General features: G+C 37.3%; 3 protein-coding genes and 1 long non-coding RNA gene across 7 annotated transcripts in view; 3 read left to right on the top strand and 1 right to left on the bottom strand.

The window, feature by feature from the left end:
- Positions 1–432: 432 nt before the first annotated feature.
- Positions 433–3810, top strand: eif5a (eukaryotic translation initiation factor 5A). 2 transcript variants are annotated; one of them, XM_039684742.2, is made up of 5 exons: positions 433–557; positions 1562–1752; positions 1835–1939; positions 2755–2886; positions 2972–3810. In XM_039684742.2, exons 2-5 carry the CDS (start codon positions 1585–1587, stop codon positions 3032–3034), a joined length of 468 nt encoding a protein of 155 aa, XP_039540676.1. In that variant the 5' UTR covers positions 433–557; positions 1562–1584; the 3' UTR covers positions 3035–3810. The 2 variants fall into 2 exon arrangements, with proteins under 2 accessions (XP_039540676.1, XP_039540677.1); XM_039684743.2 differs by lacking the exon at positions 433–557 and adding an exon at positions 573–797.
- Positions 3811–5606: 1796 nt separating this feature from the next.
- On the top strand, positions 5607–7079 carry rpl22l1 (ribosomal protein L22-like 1). The gene is made up of 4 exons (XM_039684744.2): positions 5607–5763; positions 6096–6200; positions 6601–6722; positions 6823–7079. Exons 1-4 carry the CDS (start codon positions 5755–5757, stop codon positions 6965–6967), a joined length of 381 nt encoding a protein of 126 aa, XP_039540678.1. The 5' UTR covers positions 5607–5754; the 3' UTR covers positions 6968–7079.
- A 4133-nt stretch (positions 7080–11212) lies between these two features.
- LOC120477005 (uncharacterized) lies at positions 11213–14755 on the bottom strand. 2 transcript variants are annotated; one of them, XR_016149341.1, is made up of 7 exons: positions 14117–14755; positions 13574–13627; positions 13320–13425; positions 13130–13192; positions 12665–12759; positions 12441–12550; positions 11213–11564 (listed from the first exon to the last, which is right to left on the bottom strand). It is a non-coding gene; the product is annotated as an uncharacterized LOC120477005 (long non-coding RNA). The 2 variants fall into 2 exon arrangements; XR_016149342.1 differs by having other exon boundaries at positions 11214–11564; positions 13320–13389.
- A 2050-nt stretch (positions 14756–16805) lies between these two features.
- The window catches only part of slc7a14b (solute carrier family 7 member 14b), a 96527-nt gene continuing 93692 nt past the window's right edge, over positions 16806–19640 (top strand). The window contains exon 1 of one of the 2 annotated variants that reach the window (XM_089125743.1): positions 16806–16885. The gene's annotated coding sequence lies outside the window, so the exon portion shown is untranslated. Of the gene's footprint in view, positions 16886–18823; positions 19151–19640 lie in introns of those variants that run through there. The other variant, XM_039684595.2, reaches the window with a different exon arrangement.

The raw sequence follows: 19640 nt of genomic DNA, 5'->3' as shown, positions 1-19640 counted from the left end.
CGTTCATTTAAAGTACAAAATTCACTAAATTCATTCAGATCTGCAATTTTTAGATAGATAGATAGATAGATAGATAGATAGATAGATAGATAGATAGATAGATAGATAGATAGATAGATAGATAGATAGATAGATAGATAGATAGATAGATAGATAGATAGATAGATAGACTTTTGATGGAATTGTATTGTTATGTTTTATTAAAAAAAGCAAGGTTTTCTATGATGGTTTAGAAGGGTTAGTGTTGGGGGATAGAATTTACAGTTTTAGAGTATAATAAACAATACGCATATGGATTGCTCCCGTCCTCATAATGATAGGTGCACCAACGTGTGTGTTTATATAGGTTATATATGGAAGTTTGCACAATTCATGATGTTTTTTTTTTACAGTCTATGTGTTCAATCCACAGATCCTAAGCGCTAAGAGGCACTAAGCATACGCTTCAGGCACAATCCATCCTCTTTTCTGCAGAAGAAGTGGAATCCCGCCCACTGTACGGATGCCGCATTAAAATTGGCCGCGCTTGCGCGTTGACGTTCCTTTTTTTCTTGGAAGTAAGTGCTGCATGGAGCGTGTTTGAATTGTGAACGAAAAATTACACAGAACTTTCCTGTCTTAATGTATACTTTTAAAAGCTGTCGGACTTTAAAGTCTACGTCATGGCGGTGAACGTTACCGGGTGGTCTTGAGTAAACGTGTTACGGCGGTTCTTTGATGCGGCTATCTAGTTCGCAGGCCGCGAGCACGCGCGAGGCCTTTCCTTGCGCGCACTGACTTTATTGAAAAAGAGACCCGTGAGAAACTTTGGCTAACCCACACGATACCTGTTTCACCCGCTTTTTGTTAGTTACCTTACAGTTTGCCAGTTGTGGTCGTTGTTCCATTTATGTGTGTTTCTATTACTTGGGCGTTAGCCTCTTAGCCGAGTCATTGATCAGCGGCGAAACCACGTTGACCTGCGCCACGCGAATCAGACATACGGTTAACCGTTCGCTTTTCTGTAATCGATGACGTTGGATTAATGAGTTATGACGTTATTTTTGATTCTTGTTAGCGAGTCTGTATGGTAAAGGCGTTACAATTTAAGCTAGCTAGCATGTATTGCCTTCTAGTCCATCTGGCCTGTTCGGCGTGGTCATTGTGTTTTATTGCGTGCAAAACAACGACCGTAAAGTGTCAAATGTGGTTCGTTAAGTATTTTAACGACGCGTTTGTAAATACGAACAACTGTTCGCTGAAGTTGAATCAAGTTTGCTCGTTTATTTGATTATAAGCGGTGAAATTAGAGCAGCATGATGATGATGCTGCAGGTTTGAGTTCTAATAAGGGTCGATTTATTTGCAATTCGATATAAAATGGCTGCATAACATTTCGTAATGTTTAATTGAAAACTGTTCTTTATATTCAGCTATTAAAGTTGTAAGGCAGTCCTAATGTTTGACTAGCCAACTCATACAGTGGAAAACTGGCTCGTTTGTATGTGACTCATCTATGATGTTATTTTGTGGGATTTAAGGTTATAATATACTAATTTCTTCTTGTCCTTTATTCCCTCTAGTGCCCCTTGTTTAGATCCCCATCATGGCAGATCCAGATCTTGATTTCACCAGCGGAGATGCCGGGGCTTCTGCCACCTACCCCATGCAGTGCAGCGCCCTGCGCAAGAACGGGTTTGTGGTCCTGAAGGGTCGCCCCTGCAAAATTGTTGAAATGTCTACTTCCAAGACTGGCAAGCATGGTCATGCCAAGGTAATATTTGGATATCACTCTTTTGCATGGCTGTTTTTAACCTTTGGATGTTGGCATTAATCACTCGAGTTTCTAATTATAGGTTCACATGGTTGGAATTGACATTTTCACAAATAAGAAGTATGAAGATATCTGCCCCTCCACCCACAACATGGATGTGCCTAACACCAAAAGAAATGACTACCAGGTGAGACATGTATGGCTTTGTGAAATTCAAGATTTAATGGTGAAAATGCAGCTTTTTGTGTGGTTTGTGGGTGATCTGTGATCTGCTGACCCAGTAGCCCAAGCTGTGTGCAATAAACACAAGCACTTTCCATCATAGTAACTTGTCAGTTTATCTAGTATTCAAATGCCACCATCCTTTTGTTACTGATTTGTTCCTGATTGCATTGAACACTGGTCATTAACTAGTTTGAAAATTTAATCTGCTAGTTATTGGTGTAGTGAAATTATTGCCATGTTTTGCTTTGCGTTTGTAGCAAATTTAAGCTTGAGCTCTTAAAGGATGGTTCACCCAAAAATGAACAAAACATATTTTGAAGAATATGGGTAACTAAACCGTTAATGTGCTCCGTTGACTTCCATAGTAGAAAAAAAAAAAACACTGGAAGTCAAAGGTTTCCCAACTGTTTTGTTACTATCATTCTTCAAAATGTGTTCAGCTGAAGAAATGTATACAGGTTTGAAACAACTTGAGGGTGAGTAAATGACAGAATTGACATTTTTCGGTGAACTATCCCTTTAATATGTTGGCGTCCCAAACTGAGATTGTTGGTATTTTTCTATTTTTTTATTTCCTTTTTTAGAACATTATTGGTTCATTGCCGCTTATCTTACACAGCTGATATTTAGTATTTCGTACTTTGACTCATTTCGCCTTAAATTGGTTGCCTGAGGTCAATCTCTTCCACCAAAACACAGACACAACAATGGTGTAGCTTTATTCTTCTGCAAAACCATTTCTTCCCTTTTAAAATGCATTTTCTTGTGTTTTCCTAGCTGGTTGACATCAGTGAGGGATTCCTCTCTCTCATGATGGACAACGGTGATGTGCGCGAGGACCTGCGTGTGCCAGACGGTGACCTGGGCAAAGAAATCGAAAGCAAATTTGCAGCTGGTGAAGAGATGTTGGTAAGTGCACCTGTTTGAACGAATGCATTTCGATTTTAGCCTGCTTCTTGTCAATGTAAACCACTCATTGTTTTCTGCTTCACAGGTTACTGTGCTTTCAGCTATGGGCGAAGAATCTGCAGTGGCTGTCAAACCCATGACCAAATAGGAAGAAAGACTGGGCTGCTCAGGCTGCAACATGCTACACTTTAACAAATCTCTTGCATTTGTTTCTTTGGTTTTATTTGTCACCAAAGCTATGGCCTTCACAAGCAACCTCACATTTTTGTTGTGATTTGTATTCCTTTTTTTCTTCCAATACTGTGCTGGACTTGTCGGGTCAGTTGGCATTCTCTAGGGTAAGAAGTTTATTATTGGCAGCGTTTACCCCTCGACCTCCCCCATTTCACTTTTTTTTTTTTTTTTTCGTTTCCTCTCAAGGTTTTACCACTTGCATTCCTGAATGTTAAATTGAATCCATTTTCCGTTTTAGTATTCTTGAATTTCTTAATAATAACTAGTGTGCAGGATTTATGCAACTTGTTGCGAAGAGAGGAAACCCCAACTGACACTGAACTTTTTTTTCTTTTTTTCTCTGCCTTTCTGGTAGACATACTTTTACTTTTCTCTTTACATGATCTATGCCATGCTGGCACTGTGGTTAATTTCTCTCAATTGAATGCCATTCTCCCCCCCACCCCCAAAGTGAATGAACACTGGTAGTTGGCACTTCCTTGTTCTTGCAGTACTTCGAGTACCTTCTCAAGTAAAAACCGCTGTGACCGAGAAATAAACTCCAGTGAAATGTTCTCTTAAATGACAGTCTCTAATTGTTCAGAAGTGGAAAGGATGTGATGGCCATGTGCGAATACCTCTGTAACCCAAAATAGCAGCCAGCTTGATTTTGGCTGTCAGTGACGACATTAAATAAAGTGTTGAAGCCTGTATTTGTCTCCAGGTAGACTCTTATCAGTGCTGCCCCAGAATGAGCTCAGGCTCTTGTATACTGAATATTTATAGTATAAGTATACTGAAGCTCCAGGACTGAATATTTGATGCGAGTTCTAATCTTCCTTTGTTCACTCGAGGCCTTTGTCACCTGACTGGAGAGAGCAAAAAATAAAAACCTAATAGATTACCTTTTACTTTTTTTTTCTTTTCTTTTTTATGAAGCACATCATCAGTATTGAAAGAAGTTCCCAAATGCTGGTTAAGGTGTTGCTTCATATTTACAGTGGATTTTTCATCTAGTAATATTTAATGTGTGAGCTATTCTTCTTTATCTCTGTCTTTGGAGAATGAATAGCCTTGTGTTTAAAAGTTACTTAGTCTAACCTGTCTAGTCATTTGGGATGACTTCATTTACTTAAGTACAGATATTATACTTGAATCAGAAAGTGTCTGTTTTGAAGTATGATCTTAGGGACATCGCCTACGTGTTCAGTAGCACAACATGCAGTGTTTTTGTTCTCAAATGAAGTCAAATTATATATTCATGTGTATATATTAGGTGTATAAAAATAAGTTTCTTGTCTATTGAATGGTTTTAAATGTCAAGTCTTAAGAATTCATATGGGAAAATGACATGGGACATAATTTTAGAAAGAAGGACAGTAACTGGGAAAGAAAGGCAGCTTTGTTGGGTTGGGCTTCCAAATCCTCTGCATGGGTGGAGCCAAATACTAATTTCACCTTTGTGGCTGGGTGCCCAGACAACAGTTACTCAATGAAAGTGTTGCACTTCTTGGAGTGTAGCACAGTCTTGGACACCTGTGGCATTGCAGTATATTCAAAAACACAAACTTCATCTAGCAAGTGGCTCCCAGTGAGCACACTCTCTAAAGCCAGTCTATTATATGTTGAATCACGTCTTTACATGAATTTTTCAGATGGTTTAATTTCTAATTTTGCTGTTGTGTAGCTGAGTGACATTAAACATTTAACCAAGCAAACAGAAATTTTCATGTGCCTATTTAAATTTGTTCAAGATTTGAAGTCTGCCCTATAACTGGCATATCGGGTTGTGCCCATGTTCCTGCTAAGGCCTCGCCCAAGTTGTTCTTGGTATGTCAGCACAATAATGATGCAAAGATGAGTCATGAATTCTCAGCAGGAATGCAGAGCCCAGTCTCTGCCTTCCAACTCTATTTATCGAGTATACATGTTAACAATAGAAATCACCAAAACGAAGTATGTTTATTGCGACATCCGACTACATTAATGCGTACAGAGCGATGTATAATCACTATTAGAGATTGCTGAATTAATCATCAACTCGATTAAATGGTAAGTGGGACAAAGGCCATATGGGTGTGGAATGCATAACATTGCATACTCGGGTGTAATTACTTGCTGAAACAGAATCATATTAAAAAAGTTTTAAATTTCTATACAATTACGTATCTAATCTAATTTTAAGATATTGGATACACATTAATTCTTTACAATATGTAAATCGAACTCTTTCAAACAGGCAGCGTTAAAGAACCTGGTCACAAAACAAACGCGATTATTTTTGCACTTCCCCCAGAATGGTAACTTAGTTATTATTAAATGTGCTAATAAGTAATAAAGTAAAATCCTCGGTTCACTTTAACGCATTCAATATCAACGGATCTTTAGAATCAGTTCTTTTGAATTAATAATGAGTTGACTAATATATCTCGACAACAAAAGCCCCTAGGCTGAACTGCTTCACAACTGTTCTGAAAATTTGGACTGAATTAACCTCGTCTGACTCTGAGCGGTCCTTGAATCACAAATACCGAGTCGTTCACAAGTCGGACGTCGCTGAATCCTCCCCAACCAGCAGCCAATCAAATACGAGAAATTTCTGTGAATCCTTGCGCGGACATACGTCACTTCCTCTTTCAACCCAACCTCACCAAGATGGCACCGGTACGTGTCTACCGCAGACCGGTCTTTATGGTTAAATGTATTTTATTGGATCTTTCGTGTAAACAAACTATCAGATATGTTAAATAAGAATATAATATGTCACTCTGAGTTGTTTTTTTGCATATGGAGTTATATGTTAATTCATTATGTTTGACGTACTATTAGCAGACACGTGGATGAGCATTTTAGCTTGACAGAAAAGTTCAAACAAATATATTAGATTATTAGATTAGATTTACAGTAGTGCACCATAATGCGTTTACTAATTTTTATTACAGTACTGAGTTTATGAAGCAAACATTGACTTTAAGTTAACTGAAATGTTTCTTTAGAAAAGGCAGACTTTTGTGAAAAGGAGTAAAAAGGGTGCTTGCTGGAAGTTCACCCTGGACTGTACTCACCCTGTGGAGGATGGGATTCTCGACTCTGCCAACTTTGTAAGTTGTGTAAAAAATTATTAACCATACTTTGTACGATAAAAACACATTGTTAGGGTTCTTATACCCATAGAAAACTTGAAAATATCAGGGAATGTTCATTTCTAAATTCCAGGGATGGATAATTGTTATCCTCAGATTATGTTCTCTTATGTTTTCAAATGCTTTATTGGCTAGGGGATCAAATTAATATTTTAGTTGTTTTTGTCTGAGAGATCTGTACATTAAAAAAATACTTGTTCTTTAACCTTGGATATTGAAATTCAAATAAAATTATAAATGTCAAAAATTGTGTGCAGGTAGTCGCATCACTAATGCCATGTCATAACTAGGGTTCCCTTCCCTAGTTAAGTGCCTAGGGTTCTCTTCCCTAGTGGTCATGCTGTTTTATTACTAACAGGAAACATTTCTGAAAGAGAAGGTGAAGGTTAACGGCAAAACAGGCAACCTGGGAAATGTAGTGCAAATTGTGCGCCAGAAGAACAAGATCAACGTCACCTCAGAGAAGCAGTTCTCGAAAAGGTGAGATTTGTAATGCTAACAGATTCTTTTGTTGTTTATCAGTGTTCTTTTTTAAGGAAAATCTATTTTGTTCATATACTAACAATCCCATGTTCATCAGGTATCTTAAGTACCTCACAAAGAAGTACTTGAAGAAGAACAACCTGCGAGACTGGCTGAGGGTGGTGGCGTCGGATAAGGAAAGCTATGAGCTGCGCTACTTCCAGATCAGTCAAGATGATGAAGAATCTGATGCTGATGAATGAAGCTCTGTCTTGAAATATGTTTGATGGGTGTATCAAGGTCCTGTATAAGCTGTCACATCTTCAAATGTAGGATGTTTTGATATCTGCTTGTAAATAAAGATACACACAGAAATTAAGTGTCTTGTTTTTTCAATTGTGGAAAATGCTTTATGTAATGGGCTTTTTCAATAATGTTGGAGCAAGTGTAAGAGTTAAATGATTCATTAACAAACTGGTAATCTTTAGGAATCGAATTACAGATCCCATTTTCGAAGGTGAGTGATTTACTTTTGGTCTGAAAGATATAAAACGTATATCAAAATGTGTTTTTTGGTTATATACTTTTAAGTTGGCCTTCCAATTTGGCCTCTTTAAATGTGTAACAAAATTAAATTTTACATTAACTTTACATAATCACATGGACAGGGCATTCTCGCATGCTCATGATGACATTCAAAATATTACCAAAGAGCCACAGCTATCACTAGCAGTGATAATGATCTTCCAAATGTTAACGTTGTTAACTTCTGAAGTTTAATCTCACATTGATAGAATTAAGTTTTATCTTGAACATATTCTTCAATCCTAAGGTCAAAGGTTAGTGAAAATCTTATCAATGTATTTGCATTGATATGGGTGACTTTCCTATAAAGACCTCCACTCTGAAAGGAAGCCTGACTTTGAGCCTCCAGCTAGGATGTCATCAACAGCTGGGCACAGAGAAGAGCCTGAAGTGGCGCCATGGACCAGCTCAGGGAGGAAACGTATTAGAGAGCGATTTCGTGCTACTTTGGCTGGGCTGCTGGAGTTGGAGGTCCTGAGAGTCAGACATAAAGCAATGGTGGAGACTGCCCTGGAAAAAACTGAAACCCATCCTGAAGATTCAACTTCAACAAATATCCAGCAGGGACAGCATCATTACTGGGTGGACAAAGACTCATTCCAACTAAAGCTCAGGCGCAGTTTTTCTGAGGAGGCCATTCATGATTTTGGAAAATCCAAAGAACTCTGGTCATGTTCCAGTCATTCATCTGAGGACCTGCTTCATCATCAGTGCCTGACGGAAAGAAGCTGGCATCACCAAGAACTTCACTCGCACATGGAAAGTCAGTCAAGAGCAAGCTCAGGTTTTTGCGACAGCAACTTTGGGGATGTTTTTACCCCCTGCGACGGTGATGATAATGCCATCTCCACCTCTTTGTCCTCCTTGAAATACAACTCTTTTGGAGAGAGAGAATGTTTAACAGGTGAGCAAACTCTAAGGCGCCGACCCATTTTATTGCAAGGGCATGCAACAGTTCAATCCCAATTCTCAGACGAGGCGATTCCTGAGGATGGTTTCCGATCTGTAGCGGATCTGTATCCAGACTCACACTGGCCAGATGTTTCAGACATACTTCAACCCAAAGTGGTCCTGGAAGCCAATTACCGTTCTGACCTTCCAGGTCACCAGGGCATGGAAGTGTATCGTTATCCCAGTCCACTGCATGCGGTGGCCCTGCAAAGTCCCTTATATGCGCCACACAGCCGCCAGAATAACAGAGAAAAGAATGGAAGACATTTTTCTGGAAGCTCTACAAGCTACTCACCAAGACTGGGCTTGGCATGTCCCTGGAAGGTTTCAGAACATTCATGCTGCCTTGCAAAATCCACCTATTCATTATCATCATCCAACTTACTCAGGAAACACACCAATTCTTTGGGCAGTAATATGCACTTTGAGGAGCACAAACGTGAGGAGATCATTTTGAAACGGGCCCGAGTTCAATGCCACAGTCATATTGCTTCACCGAGGGATGGAGGAATGCCCTCAGTGCCAAAGAGAAGCATGCACCGCACCAGCTCCTTACACAAAAACAAACCATCCTTCTATTCGTTTCAGTCCACATCTGCAGAGAAACAGAAAAGATGTGAGTTATAATGAGCACAGCATGGAAACTTTGAAAAGGCATCTACATTTATAAAGACTTACAATGAGACAGATGGCCGCTTAGACCAACCTGATAATGTGCAACCAAGCTTTTCACTGAAACTAATATGCAATGTTGTGTTTGAGGGCAGTAAATTAAGGATACCATGAATGTGAGAAATGACGAAATGCATCGCAATAATCAACACAAAGATTAAACACTGCTAGTGATTGCATTAAAACTTTTATTATTTGTCAAATTGTTCAATTTCATTAAACAGTGCATGTAAAAAGTGCATGTCTTTTCATCTGTGATTTGAGTCACATTGTTATGTGATATGTTATCAATTCTCTTTTTGAGAAAGCTCAGGATAAGTTGAAATTATTTCGGAACGAAAATACAAATGAAAACTCCCTCGTTCTGGGTTTACAGCTGCGAAGAAGACAATAATACAGAACTGGTTTACTCCACACATGTGTGCAAAAACATATTGGATTCATAGCCTCCACAAAATAGTGACTTGTGAATGTACAACAGCATGAATTAACAAGGCTAAACCCAGTACCGTTGGTGCATGGCAATGTTTTTCTTCAAAAATTTTGGATTATATGAAGGAATGATTGTATGTATATATATATTTTATATAATATTCTCTGTCATACTGTACATTTCTTGATGTGTCTGTTGCTCCCCCTTCCCTGTCTTATTTTATTTATTTATTTTTTATGTAGATGTTTGTATTATCTTTGTTTATAAAGACAATAAAGAGTTGATCACAAAAAGAAAACTCCCTCGTTCTAAACTAAAAACGATAGTTTGACAACCTGGTGGAAATTTCACCAAATCACAAACTCTACATTAGTGCCATCTAACCTCACTCCACTATGGAACAACCGTGACTTTATGAGCAATAAAAAAACATTGAATTTTCACACATGGGCAGAAAAGGTATCACCCACATTAAGCATATTTTCAAATCCAACACATTTGAACCATTTCCACAACTGGCCCAGGAGTATGGCATCGGGAACAACGGATTTCTAAAATACCTACAAATCAAATCTCCTGTCCTGACAAAAATAAACATCAGAGATACAAATGTAGAACTTCCAACGGCAATATCAGACTTGGTCAACATTTCCTCTCCAAAGAAAATTCTCTCTAAAATATACAAAATGATCTCAAACCAACTTCAGACCATATACTTACCAACAATACAATGGGAAAACGATAACGAAAACGACTTTCGATAGCCCCTGATGCCAACTTCTGGACCCAAATCTGTAAAAACATCTATCTCATGTCCAAAAATGCGAACCTTCAGTTAATACAATACAAAATACTTCACAGAACACATTACACGGGCAATAGATTAGCTAAAATGGGTTTCACTTCAGAAGTTTGCACACATTGCAATCAAAATTCTACAGATGCATACATCCATGCAACCCGGCACTGCACTCCAATCAAACACTTTTGGGAAGAGGTCACACAATCACTATCCACTATAGTTGGCTGCCACATCCCACTGTCGCCTTCAAGGGAAGACTGGGGGACCTCACAATAATCACTGATAAAACTATTAACTCTAAAATACTCCTCATAGCTCTAACCATCGCCAAGAAAACTATCCTCCTGAACTGGAAAACCAGAAATAAATTACACATTAATAAATTAGTATATATGGAAAAACCTCACAAATACCAAGGCAGGCGAGACAGGTGAGAAGTGGTTTCAACGGGACAGCATCTCTGTCCCAATTTGAAACACTATCGCACTGTACTCCTTATTTTAATGCACCTTAGACATTGCACATAACACACACACACACACACACACAAAAAAAAAAAATAGGAAAAGATAGGGACTGATGAGATGTGGGGGAAGGTTATCTTATAATATTATCTTATATACCATGATATATTATATTATCTTATTATATCATATTTTATTTTATACAGGATTGACAATGGCAATTGTTACATAGGAGGAAGGATGGAAATAAAAATCTACCAACACAATATGGGCAGTATGATGGTAGTGGGGAGTGGGATGGTGATTGTAATGACAATGGTAATAAGTAATAAATGGTTACTTTGTTTACGCATACACACACATACAGTACACATACCCACACTCACACCCGCTCACATTCACAACAGTTACACCTGTCATGTTTTGACGCCCTTCAGGGAGCAAGCTATCCCAGTGGGCATTTGATGTCAATTTAACATCAAAATGACATCAAACATTGATGTCAAAATTACGTCACAAAATAGGTCAAAAATGAAAGTCAATTTGACGTCAAAGTGACAACGTCAATTTGATGTCAAGATTTTGACCTCTGCCGACGTCATTTTGATGTTATTTTGATCATGCTTTGTATGCATTTGATGCCAATTCAACATTTATTTGACGTCAAGATGTCATCATGTTGACGTCATTTTAATGCTATTTTGATATCATACAATATCAAGCTTTGATATCAATTCAACATAAATGTGACATCAAACATTGATGTCAAAATTACATAAAATTATTGACATATTTTGATATCATTTCAATGCTAAGCATCACTCAATTCCAACCTAAATGTACAATGACTGACAACATACACATACTTTGAGATCTGATATGTTTATTTTATTTTTTTGAGCAGTGTAATGCAGTGGGGCGGGGCTATGGGTCACTCAAGGGCTCTCAAATGCCTGTAAAAGGGAACAAGAGAACAAGAAAACAAGAAAGCAAACATTAAAATGGGGCCTGTCCATTAACATAACAAATGCTTAGTACCCATCAGTAGTAGGCTACTCTACAGTATATAGAAAACTAAAAGATAATCCACATTATAGCCTAATCACATGCAGTTGTCAGATGTGCACTACTAATTAGGGCTTTCAAATGATTAATCAATCGCATCCAAAATAAAAGCTTTTGTTTTTTGTTTACATAATATGTGATTGCACTGTATATATATATATATATATATATATATATACACACACACACACATGCTTGTATATATTTAAGAAATATTTTCATGTTTATGCTGTATATAGATTTATATATAATTTAAATTATTTATAAATAACATTTTTTTATTAAATATACATGCATGTGTGTGTGTATATATAGATCTACACAAAATAATTATACACAGTGCACCCACATGTATTATGTAAACAAACTTTTATTTTGGATGTGATTAATCGTGATTAATCATTTGACAGCCCTAGTACTAATATATGATAATGGATCGAGTCAATTTTTGGTTAATTTGTGTTAACAGTGTCATATGTCAGGATCTCATTTCACTGCTAGTCATCAGTCCACATTTTGTACGGAATTGTAGAATGTGAACATTCATTCAAAGCCAGACAGCAGTGATTTCAAAACATCACATTCGTCCAGGCTCTTCCCTATGTATGCGATTGATATCTTTTTTTTTTCCATGGAGAATATTTTTCCCCCTATATCTTTCCAACATGTTTCGAAGGACCAGGTGTAGGGGTAAAATGAAGGGGAAGGGTAAAAAAAGAGAAATTGAATTGGGCCTAATCTACATTGTTTGCAGCAGCTCCTACCTTCCGGCGCCCAGTGCCCCCTCTTCTGTCCGGTGCAGCGAGCAAATGGTTGGCCGTAAGGCTACCAATGGAAGCTTCTGTGATGCCGGGTTGTTACTTCTAGATGGCACCTGAAAAAATGTAACAGCAATTGCCATTTATCTTGCACATACTGATCAAAATAAAAATCATGTAGAGAATAGAGCTATAGGTGGTGTAGGTGCACAAATAGAAAATATAATTACCTATTGCGACCTTATAAAGTTCAATTCTTCTGAAAGGCAGCTTGTCACCAGTCCCATCCATGTTCAGTATAGACATGAGGCTATTTGTGAGCACTCTGTAAATAAAAATGTGAATAAACAAAGTTATACATGCTGTACAGGAAGAAATGTGAAATAATGTCAGGGCTCACAAAATCGCTAGCCAGACGTCCCGGGCTATATTGTGTTTTCAGTAGGGCTACCAAAATACATAACTGTCCTGCTCAACAGGCTATCTGAAATAGTATAATCAAATTCCCCTAAACTTCTGCCTCGTTCCCCTAAATATTTGTGATTAAGTGTAAACCACACAAATTCGTGTTCGCTTCGGTCTTGTTATAATCAGATTCAGCGTGTTCTTCATCTTCAATCCGCAGATCTGGGCGTATTCATTTAAGAGTATTAAATACATTTTAAGATATTAACCGCACAACTTCAGAGACTGACCTTTTCATCACAATGTTGACATTTTCCCACAGGGTAGCTGCACCAATTTGACATCAGAGCTGTCTGAAGGAATAATTTAGCAAATATGCAGAAATGTATATGAGGAACAAGAATATGTGAATAAGATATTGTATGTCTAATAATTGCATCTGTTAGCAAATGTTTGTTTTACTTTTTCATAGTAACCTACCATGAGTTTTCGTTTTTCCTCGCTGGTTAGCTGTCTGTTAAGCTGTTGAAGCGGAGTCGTTTTTGGAACTCTGAATGTCAGACCAAAGAGAGCAAGACATCATATTCTATACAAACAAAAAATTTGCATTAAAAAAAAAAAATCAATGCAGCAGCTATTTTTTGTTTAGAAGAACACACTTACTTTTCTCTTACATTGGGAAAGGAATATTTTTAGGACAGTAACGTTATATGGATACTACCATTGCAACTTACCTCTTATTCAAATCAGTGACAGATCTGGGGCTGGTAACTTAACGTTAAGTTACGCTGGAAAAAAAAATTAAAACATTTCACATGCTTAGGATATCATTTTACTATCATTGTTAATTTGTCATCTCTAACGTTAGCCTTGTAACGGGCTAAAGCTTGAAATGTCCACTTTTAAACCAACAAATTCGAATCGACAGTAAATATCGTCGCCGGTCGGTTTGGCCCCAGAAAACCAGTAAAATCGACATTTTTCCACACACACACACACACACACACGCACACGCACACACACACACACACACACACACACTTTTAAAATCATACGATGGCAGACAGGAAGACACTTCTTCCATCATACCAGAATGTCAACGTTACAGTTAAGCTAATCTCCGGTTAAATTAGCAAGCTAACTCGCTCAGGTAAAGGGCAAGGCTGTGGAATTATTCGACATATTTCTGACAATTACACCCAATCAGATTAAGTAGCCTATGTATAAGATGGTGTATTAACATAATAACAACAATAGCATGCTAGCTGGTTACTTACCAAGAGTTGAAAGAGGAGTATTTTTTAAAATTGAAATCGACGATCTCTCTGGCAGTGAGCAGACGTGTGAGTGAGGGCGGTTATGCAAATCTTCTACTTTTCCGCGCGATATGACCAGGATGTGACGTCTTTTTGTAGTCAATTTGTAGTCGATGATGATCATTTTAAAAATCAGCTTCAATGTCAGATTAAATTTACCTTTTATAGTATATGCAATTATAGTGTCTGCTGTCATTTTAATCAAGAACTGAATTAAACTAGCTAGGATTTAAATAAAATAAAAATGCAAAATACATAGACCTACAACTTTCAAGATCGGTCTTTTAGATGTTGAAAATTAGTCGCATTGATTTACAGTGAGTAATAAATATACTTTTTCAGACATCGTTTTGATATACATTTCACATCAAATTGACGTTTTAATTCCTGACATCAAATCAACATCGATTTAATGTCAATGATATTGACCTGAGATGTAGGGACAAGAAAAAACATGTCAGATTTATACCTTTGTTTGGCCTCTTTACAACCACAAGGTAATAATTACAAAATATAATGAAAATATTCATATTCATGCATGTTATACATGGTGGTCAAAATCTTGACTATTTGTTGATGTCAAATTGACGTCAAGGTGCCCGCTGGGATGGGATCAAGCCTTCTTCCCCCTGCCATACTCGCTCACTTTTTAACATATCCTTTTATATCCACCAGATGTCATCAGAGATGCGTTTGTTTAAATTTGAAGTTAACGGTACAGGTGTGCGTGCACATGTAAAAAATAAATAAATAAATAAATCCAGTGGAGAGATACCCGGATGTTGACCTATTCTACACGCAATCGCCGAGGAGCCGGGGGACGCAGGAAAAATAGACGTTTTACTCATTAGTCTACTTCATTAAAAAACGTGACATTTAGACGTTTTTTCGGCGTGGATCAAGGCAAATGATTCCTTTTCACCTTGAAAATAACAAATGTTTTTTTGCATTTTAAATAATAGAACATTTCTCAGTGATCGACAATAAAACAAAATGCCATTTTTCTCGGTTTAATGAAAACCAATAGGTCGCTATCTTTACTGTCTATGCCATAGACAGTAAAGATAGCGACCTATTGGTTTTCATAGACTCTATGGCAGAGGCGATTGCGTGTAGAATAGGTCAACAATCGGGTATCTCTCCACTGGAACGTGTTAACTCAAACCAACGCAAACGTGTAAGTTTCACGTTTGAGGGGGTTAAACCGTGACATCTACACGTTTTCCAAAGTGGATCAACGTGATTATTTCACGTCTTGTGTGTAAGTTTTACTTTTGAGGGGGTTAAACCGTGCCATCTACACGTTTTCCAAAGTGGACCAACGTGATTATTTCACGTCTTGTCGTGATACCGGGTTGCCTAGTGGGCCAAGATTCAGGCAGAGCCATTCTTCCGAACATTGTCTAGGGGGAAAACCTAACCACTTAAATGTCTGTGATCCTGCAGTTTTCACAGAAATTGTAGAATAACTGCTGAGTGTCAACAAGAGCACAGAAGCTATAAAAATATGTCTAAATTCACATCTGACAAGGTTTGGATGTGGGAGTGAAGGCCATAAAGGAAATATTTGAAAGAAAATATTGCATAGCCAAAACCAATTTTGTCACATTTTACAGAGCTGTTTTTAATTTTTTGGGAAGTCAAGTAGGCCTATGTTCTAACTTAGTGATTCAGATGATTTCACGCTTAAGTGATTTACTGTTTCAATGTGGAACCTACTGTATGTACATAGGCTACATAAATTGTGTAATTTCAATGTATTTTTGTCAGTGAACTGAAATAGTGCAATGTGCGTGTGCATTTTATGGGATGACTAATGCTGGTGACAATTCTTATGCTTAGACACTAAGTTTGAATTAGCATAGGTAATAAGGTTTGCTGTTGAAATGTAATTGACCTATCTATAGGCTATTGTTGTTTTTGCAGAACAAGCATGATCACTGTTGCACTGAGAACTGCTACCGTTGCAAACACTCCTGCTACATTGCATTCTGACAATGAGTCGCCATGGCGATACTTTTGTTTCCTGCGGAACCTGAGATCCACTTGAGTCTCAGCCATTGAAGTTGAGTGGCAGAGCAATTAAAAATGAATTAAATGCAATAGACATGCATTACTACAATAATAATGAAACTGATGGCTTTGTGTCTTTTCAGGACACATGTCTTTTTGGGAAGGCTATTCAGGCTGGCAACAGCTGAATTTGTCTGTGCTTTTATTTACTTCTCAGACAACAATGAATGTGCTGCAACAAGTTTATTCGATTCACTATATAGTATACAAGCTGATGAGTATGAGATTGATGGCTCAGTATGATGTCCAGTAATGCTTCTGTTTTTCCTTATTTTGTGAATCATCTAGTGCTTTTTGTGCACCATCATGAAAAAGACCCGGATTGGAATTGTTCTTATATTTGTCCTGGTTATGTATACCTGTCAAAATGCTCATTTAATCTATTCTCATCAATCTCATCAGGGAAATAAAGTATGTAGCCCACATTGACCTAACTGAGTATGACCATCTAAAATAGTCCGGGAATCTTCATATGGGCAGCTGTTGAATAGCGGCACATCTTTTAATAATGAACTCTCCTCTGATCACACGCAGGAGAGCCTAAATAATTCACAATGTCTCCGCATTATGTCCCCTGCAGTCTCTACAAGCTTTGCCTGGATTCCTCCTGTACAGCTGCATCGACATTATGAAGCATACAGTGTAAAATCCCCACTGGTGAGTTTTTGCTCCTTTTCTGCCAAGGAAAAATGTTTTGGATTTGAAACTGGACACCTGTATTTCTGTTTCACAGAGCAAGAGACCTTTAGAGCTATTTGTTTTACCAGAGTGGGCAGAGTAGTTGCAGGCTTTACTTTGGCACGGTTAGAGAAAATTGTATTGGCTATGTCTGTTTTAAGAGCAATTCATTTATGGCTCAGCTCAGTATAGCACTTTCAGCTCTCCCTTGACAAACCACAGAAGAACCTCATCAATATTATATATGGAAAGGTTACAGGTTGCACAAGTTAAATAGCCTAACTTATTGGATCCAAATTAGATCATGCACACTCCAGATATTTTGGATTAAGAGAAAGCGCAAGAGTCACATTTAAATCTGGGGATTATTTTATAGGTTTGCTAATGTTAAATTTGTATTTTAAGTGCATTATTCAGATTTTACACTATTTAGGCTAAGGGAACACTTTATTAGAAGCATCGTTAAATATTGTCATGGTAGCAATGGCACTGACCAAGGATAAACAAATTTGAATTACAGTTTACAAGGCATTAACTTAACTTGCATTTTAAAAATGTTTTATACACAATTTGATACTTTTACCAACTTTAAGAAATTCAAAGATTTAGGTTTCGAAATTCAAACTGACAACCATCACTATCAACATTTCCATATTGAGTTACATTTGGTCTCCTTTCTTGCCTTTATTTGCAAACTGCATTATCATTGATCATTTCTTTCTAGGCCTATGTTTAATAATCTATAGCTAGGTTAATAGTGCTTTATGTATGCTGAATCTACTGTAGTTTGTTATTTCTTTCCCCCCACAGAGGTTAAGTGTCATTCACAAACATAGTAAAAGCTCGATTAAAAAGCAACTGATTTTTTTAAAAAAATATATTTTTATTTTTATTTTTTTACATAATCTATTTACATATCAGCACCAATAAGGTAAACTCAAATGCCATTAATCAAAAATTAAGTGTTTTACTATCTGTTAAATTTGACGACTTTTCACTTCCGAGTGACAGACGGTTTCTTACCATACAAGACGTTTTTATAAACATGCGTTATGTTATGGCGGGTCTCGTTTCTACACATTAAAAGTGGTTAAAAACTTTTTAAAAACGTTCTTTTCCATTCCATTCCAATGCGCTGCGTCTCGCTTTTTTCGAATCCAAAAACGTGTAATGGAATAATGGCGTCATCTCATTCAGATCTCTTTACGTCATTGACGTCAGTAATGTTTCTGCAATAGAGAATATTTTGCTAGAGCTTTGTGTAATTGTGAATGATTTCTGACTTCTCTCCTTATATATAATGAGATTCATCTCACCTCTTCCTCATAATCTACCTATTCTTTACTCTGGAGTCTGATGACATCAGTTCTTTTTGTCAGGACTAAATGTAATCACATGCAGATCCCTTTTTAAGCCTTCATAATTAATTTCTACATAATACAATTCTTAATTTCTTGATAAGAACCAGCCTTTATCTTTTTTATTTGTCTGTAATCTGTGTATTAAGAGTATTGACATATTGGGTATGTGTTTAAAATATCGTAGTTTAGCCTATATTTGTGTTGATTGGGAAGGGCATATGTCTTTTATGACCCAGCATTCATTCTATTTTATTTTAAATTTCCAGTTATTCACTCATTTCCGCCAGGTAAAATAAAAACAGGAAAGTGAATGGGTTACTCAGACCACAATATAATAATAATGTCTATAATATGGCACTATTACGGAGACACCTGAGAGTCTTTGACGTCTGGTCTCTCATTCTCTCTCTATCAAACTCCAAAGATAATGTGGATATAACTTCCCTCCATATATCTGACATCATTGGGTAAATCAATGTCAGCTGTGCGTCATTTGGTGTGTGTTTTGATAATGAACAGAGGTTTTATGAACAGAGCCTGCAGTGGGACAGGTAATTGGCAACAGGAAGATCCAGCAGATCTTGGGTCTGTGATGGCAACCGCAGCTTGTCTCAGTGAGTGACAGGCCTGCATTAGATTGAAAGAAACAAGATAGCACTGAGTGGTGATGTTATCTGTACAGGGAAAAACAAAAGAAGGCCTTTAGGTACATGGTGATCGAAGCAGATGCTGTGACTAACATCAAAGACGACGCTTCATAAATGGGATTCATGCAGATAGACAACGGAAAGTAGTATGGTAAAAAGATGACAGCAAATGGAAATGTTAGGAAAAACTAGTTTTCAAGCCTGGAAACATTATGGGAAAATGCACTCAAAAGTCAGTAAGTTATATTTTTATTTTGTATTGCTAATCTCTAAAATATGTAAGGATTTCCAAAGCAGTGGGATATTTGATAGTCATCTTAAATATTGTTTAACACTCAATTTTCTGACACATTCAATGGGCTATATGCACGCATAAGTTCCGCATTTGACGCAAGGATGCTCGTCCATTTCCGGTTGTGGAGATTTAAGCGGAGGAAAACCGAGGAAAACGGGATTATGGCAGAATCTTTAAAATTTACTGTCCTCCCGTCTTTCAAACGAAACGTACATAAGTTTAGATGCAATTTTATATATAGTTATGTTTATTTAATATAATTTTAAAAAGAAGCATAAACACAACGAGGGGGTGTCTGTTTTATCTGTTTTTGTGACTAACGTTTCTTTAGTATAACCATGGAGTATAAAATTCAATGTAAATTCTCAGTATTGCATTGGGCTCTACGATCGGCGGAAGTTATCGAGCATCCTTACACCTTCACCGGAAAT

Source organism: Pimephales promelas, chromosome 22 (assembly GCF_988280905.1).
Source record: "Pimephales promelas chromosome 22, fPimPro1.hap1.1, whole genome shotgun sequence".
In the NCBI taxonomy this organism is placed as follows: Eukaryota; Metazoa; Chordata; class Actinopteri; order Cypriniformes; family Leuciscidae; genus Pimephales; species Pimephales promelas.
The sequence above is the reverse complement of the archived record's forward strand: the minus strand, read 5'-3'. Positions and strand labels throughout refer to the sequence as shown.

Coding starts and splice junctions, on each gene's coding strand:
- eif5a (XM_039684742.2), top strand. CDS start 1,585: ATGGCAGATCCAGATCTTGATTTCACCAGCGGAGATGCCGGGGCTTCT. Junction 1,940..2,754: donor CCAAAAGAAATGACTACCAG/GTGAGACATGTA, acceptor GTGTTTTCCTAG/CTGGTTGACATCAGTGAGGG. Junction 2,887..2,971: donor CAGCTGGTGAAGAGATGTTG/GTAAGTGCACCT, acceptor TCTGCTTCACAG/GTTACTGTGCTTTCAGCTAT.
- rpl22l1 (XM_039684744.2), top strand. Junction 6,201..6,600: donor TTCTCGACTCTGCCAACTTT/GTAAGTTGTGTA, acceptor TATTACTAACAG/GAAACATTTCTGAAAGAGAA. Junction 6,723..6,822: donor GAGAAGCAGTTCTCGAAAAG/GTGAGATTTGTA, acceptor CATGTTCATCAG/GTATCTTAAGTACCTCACAA.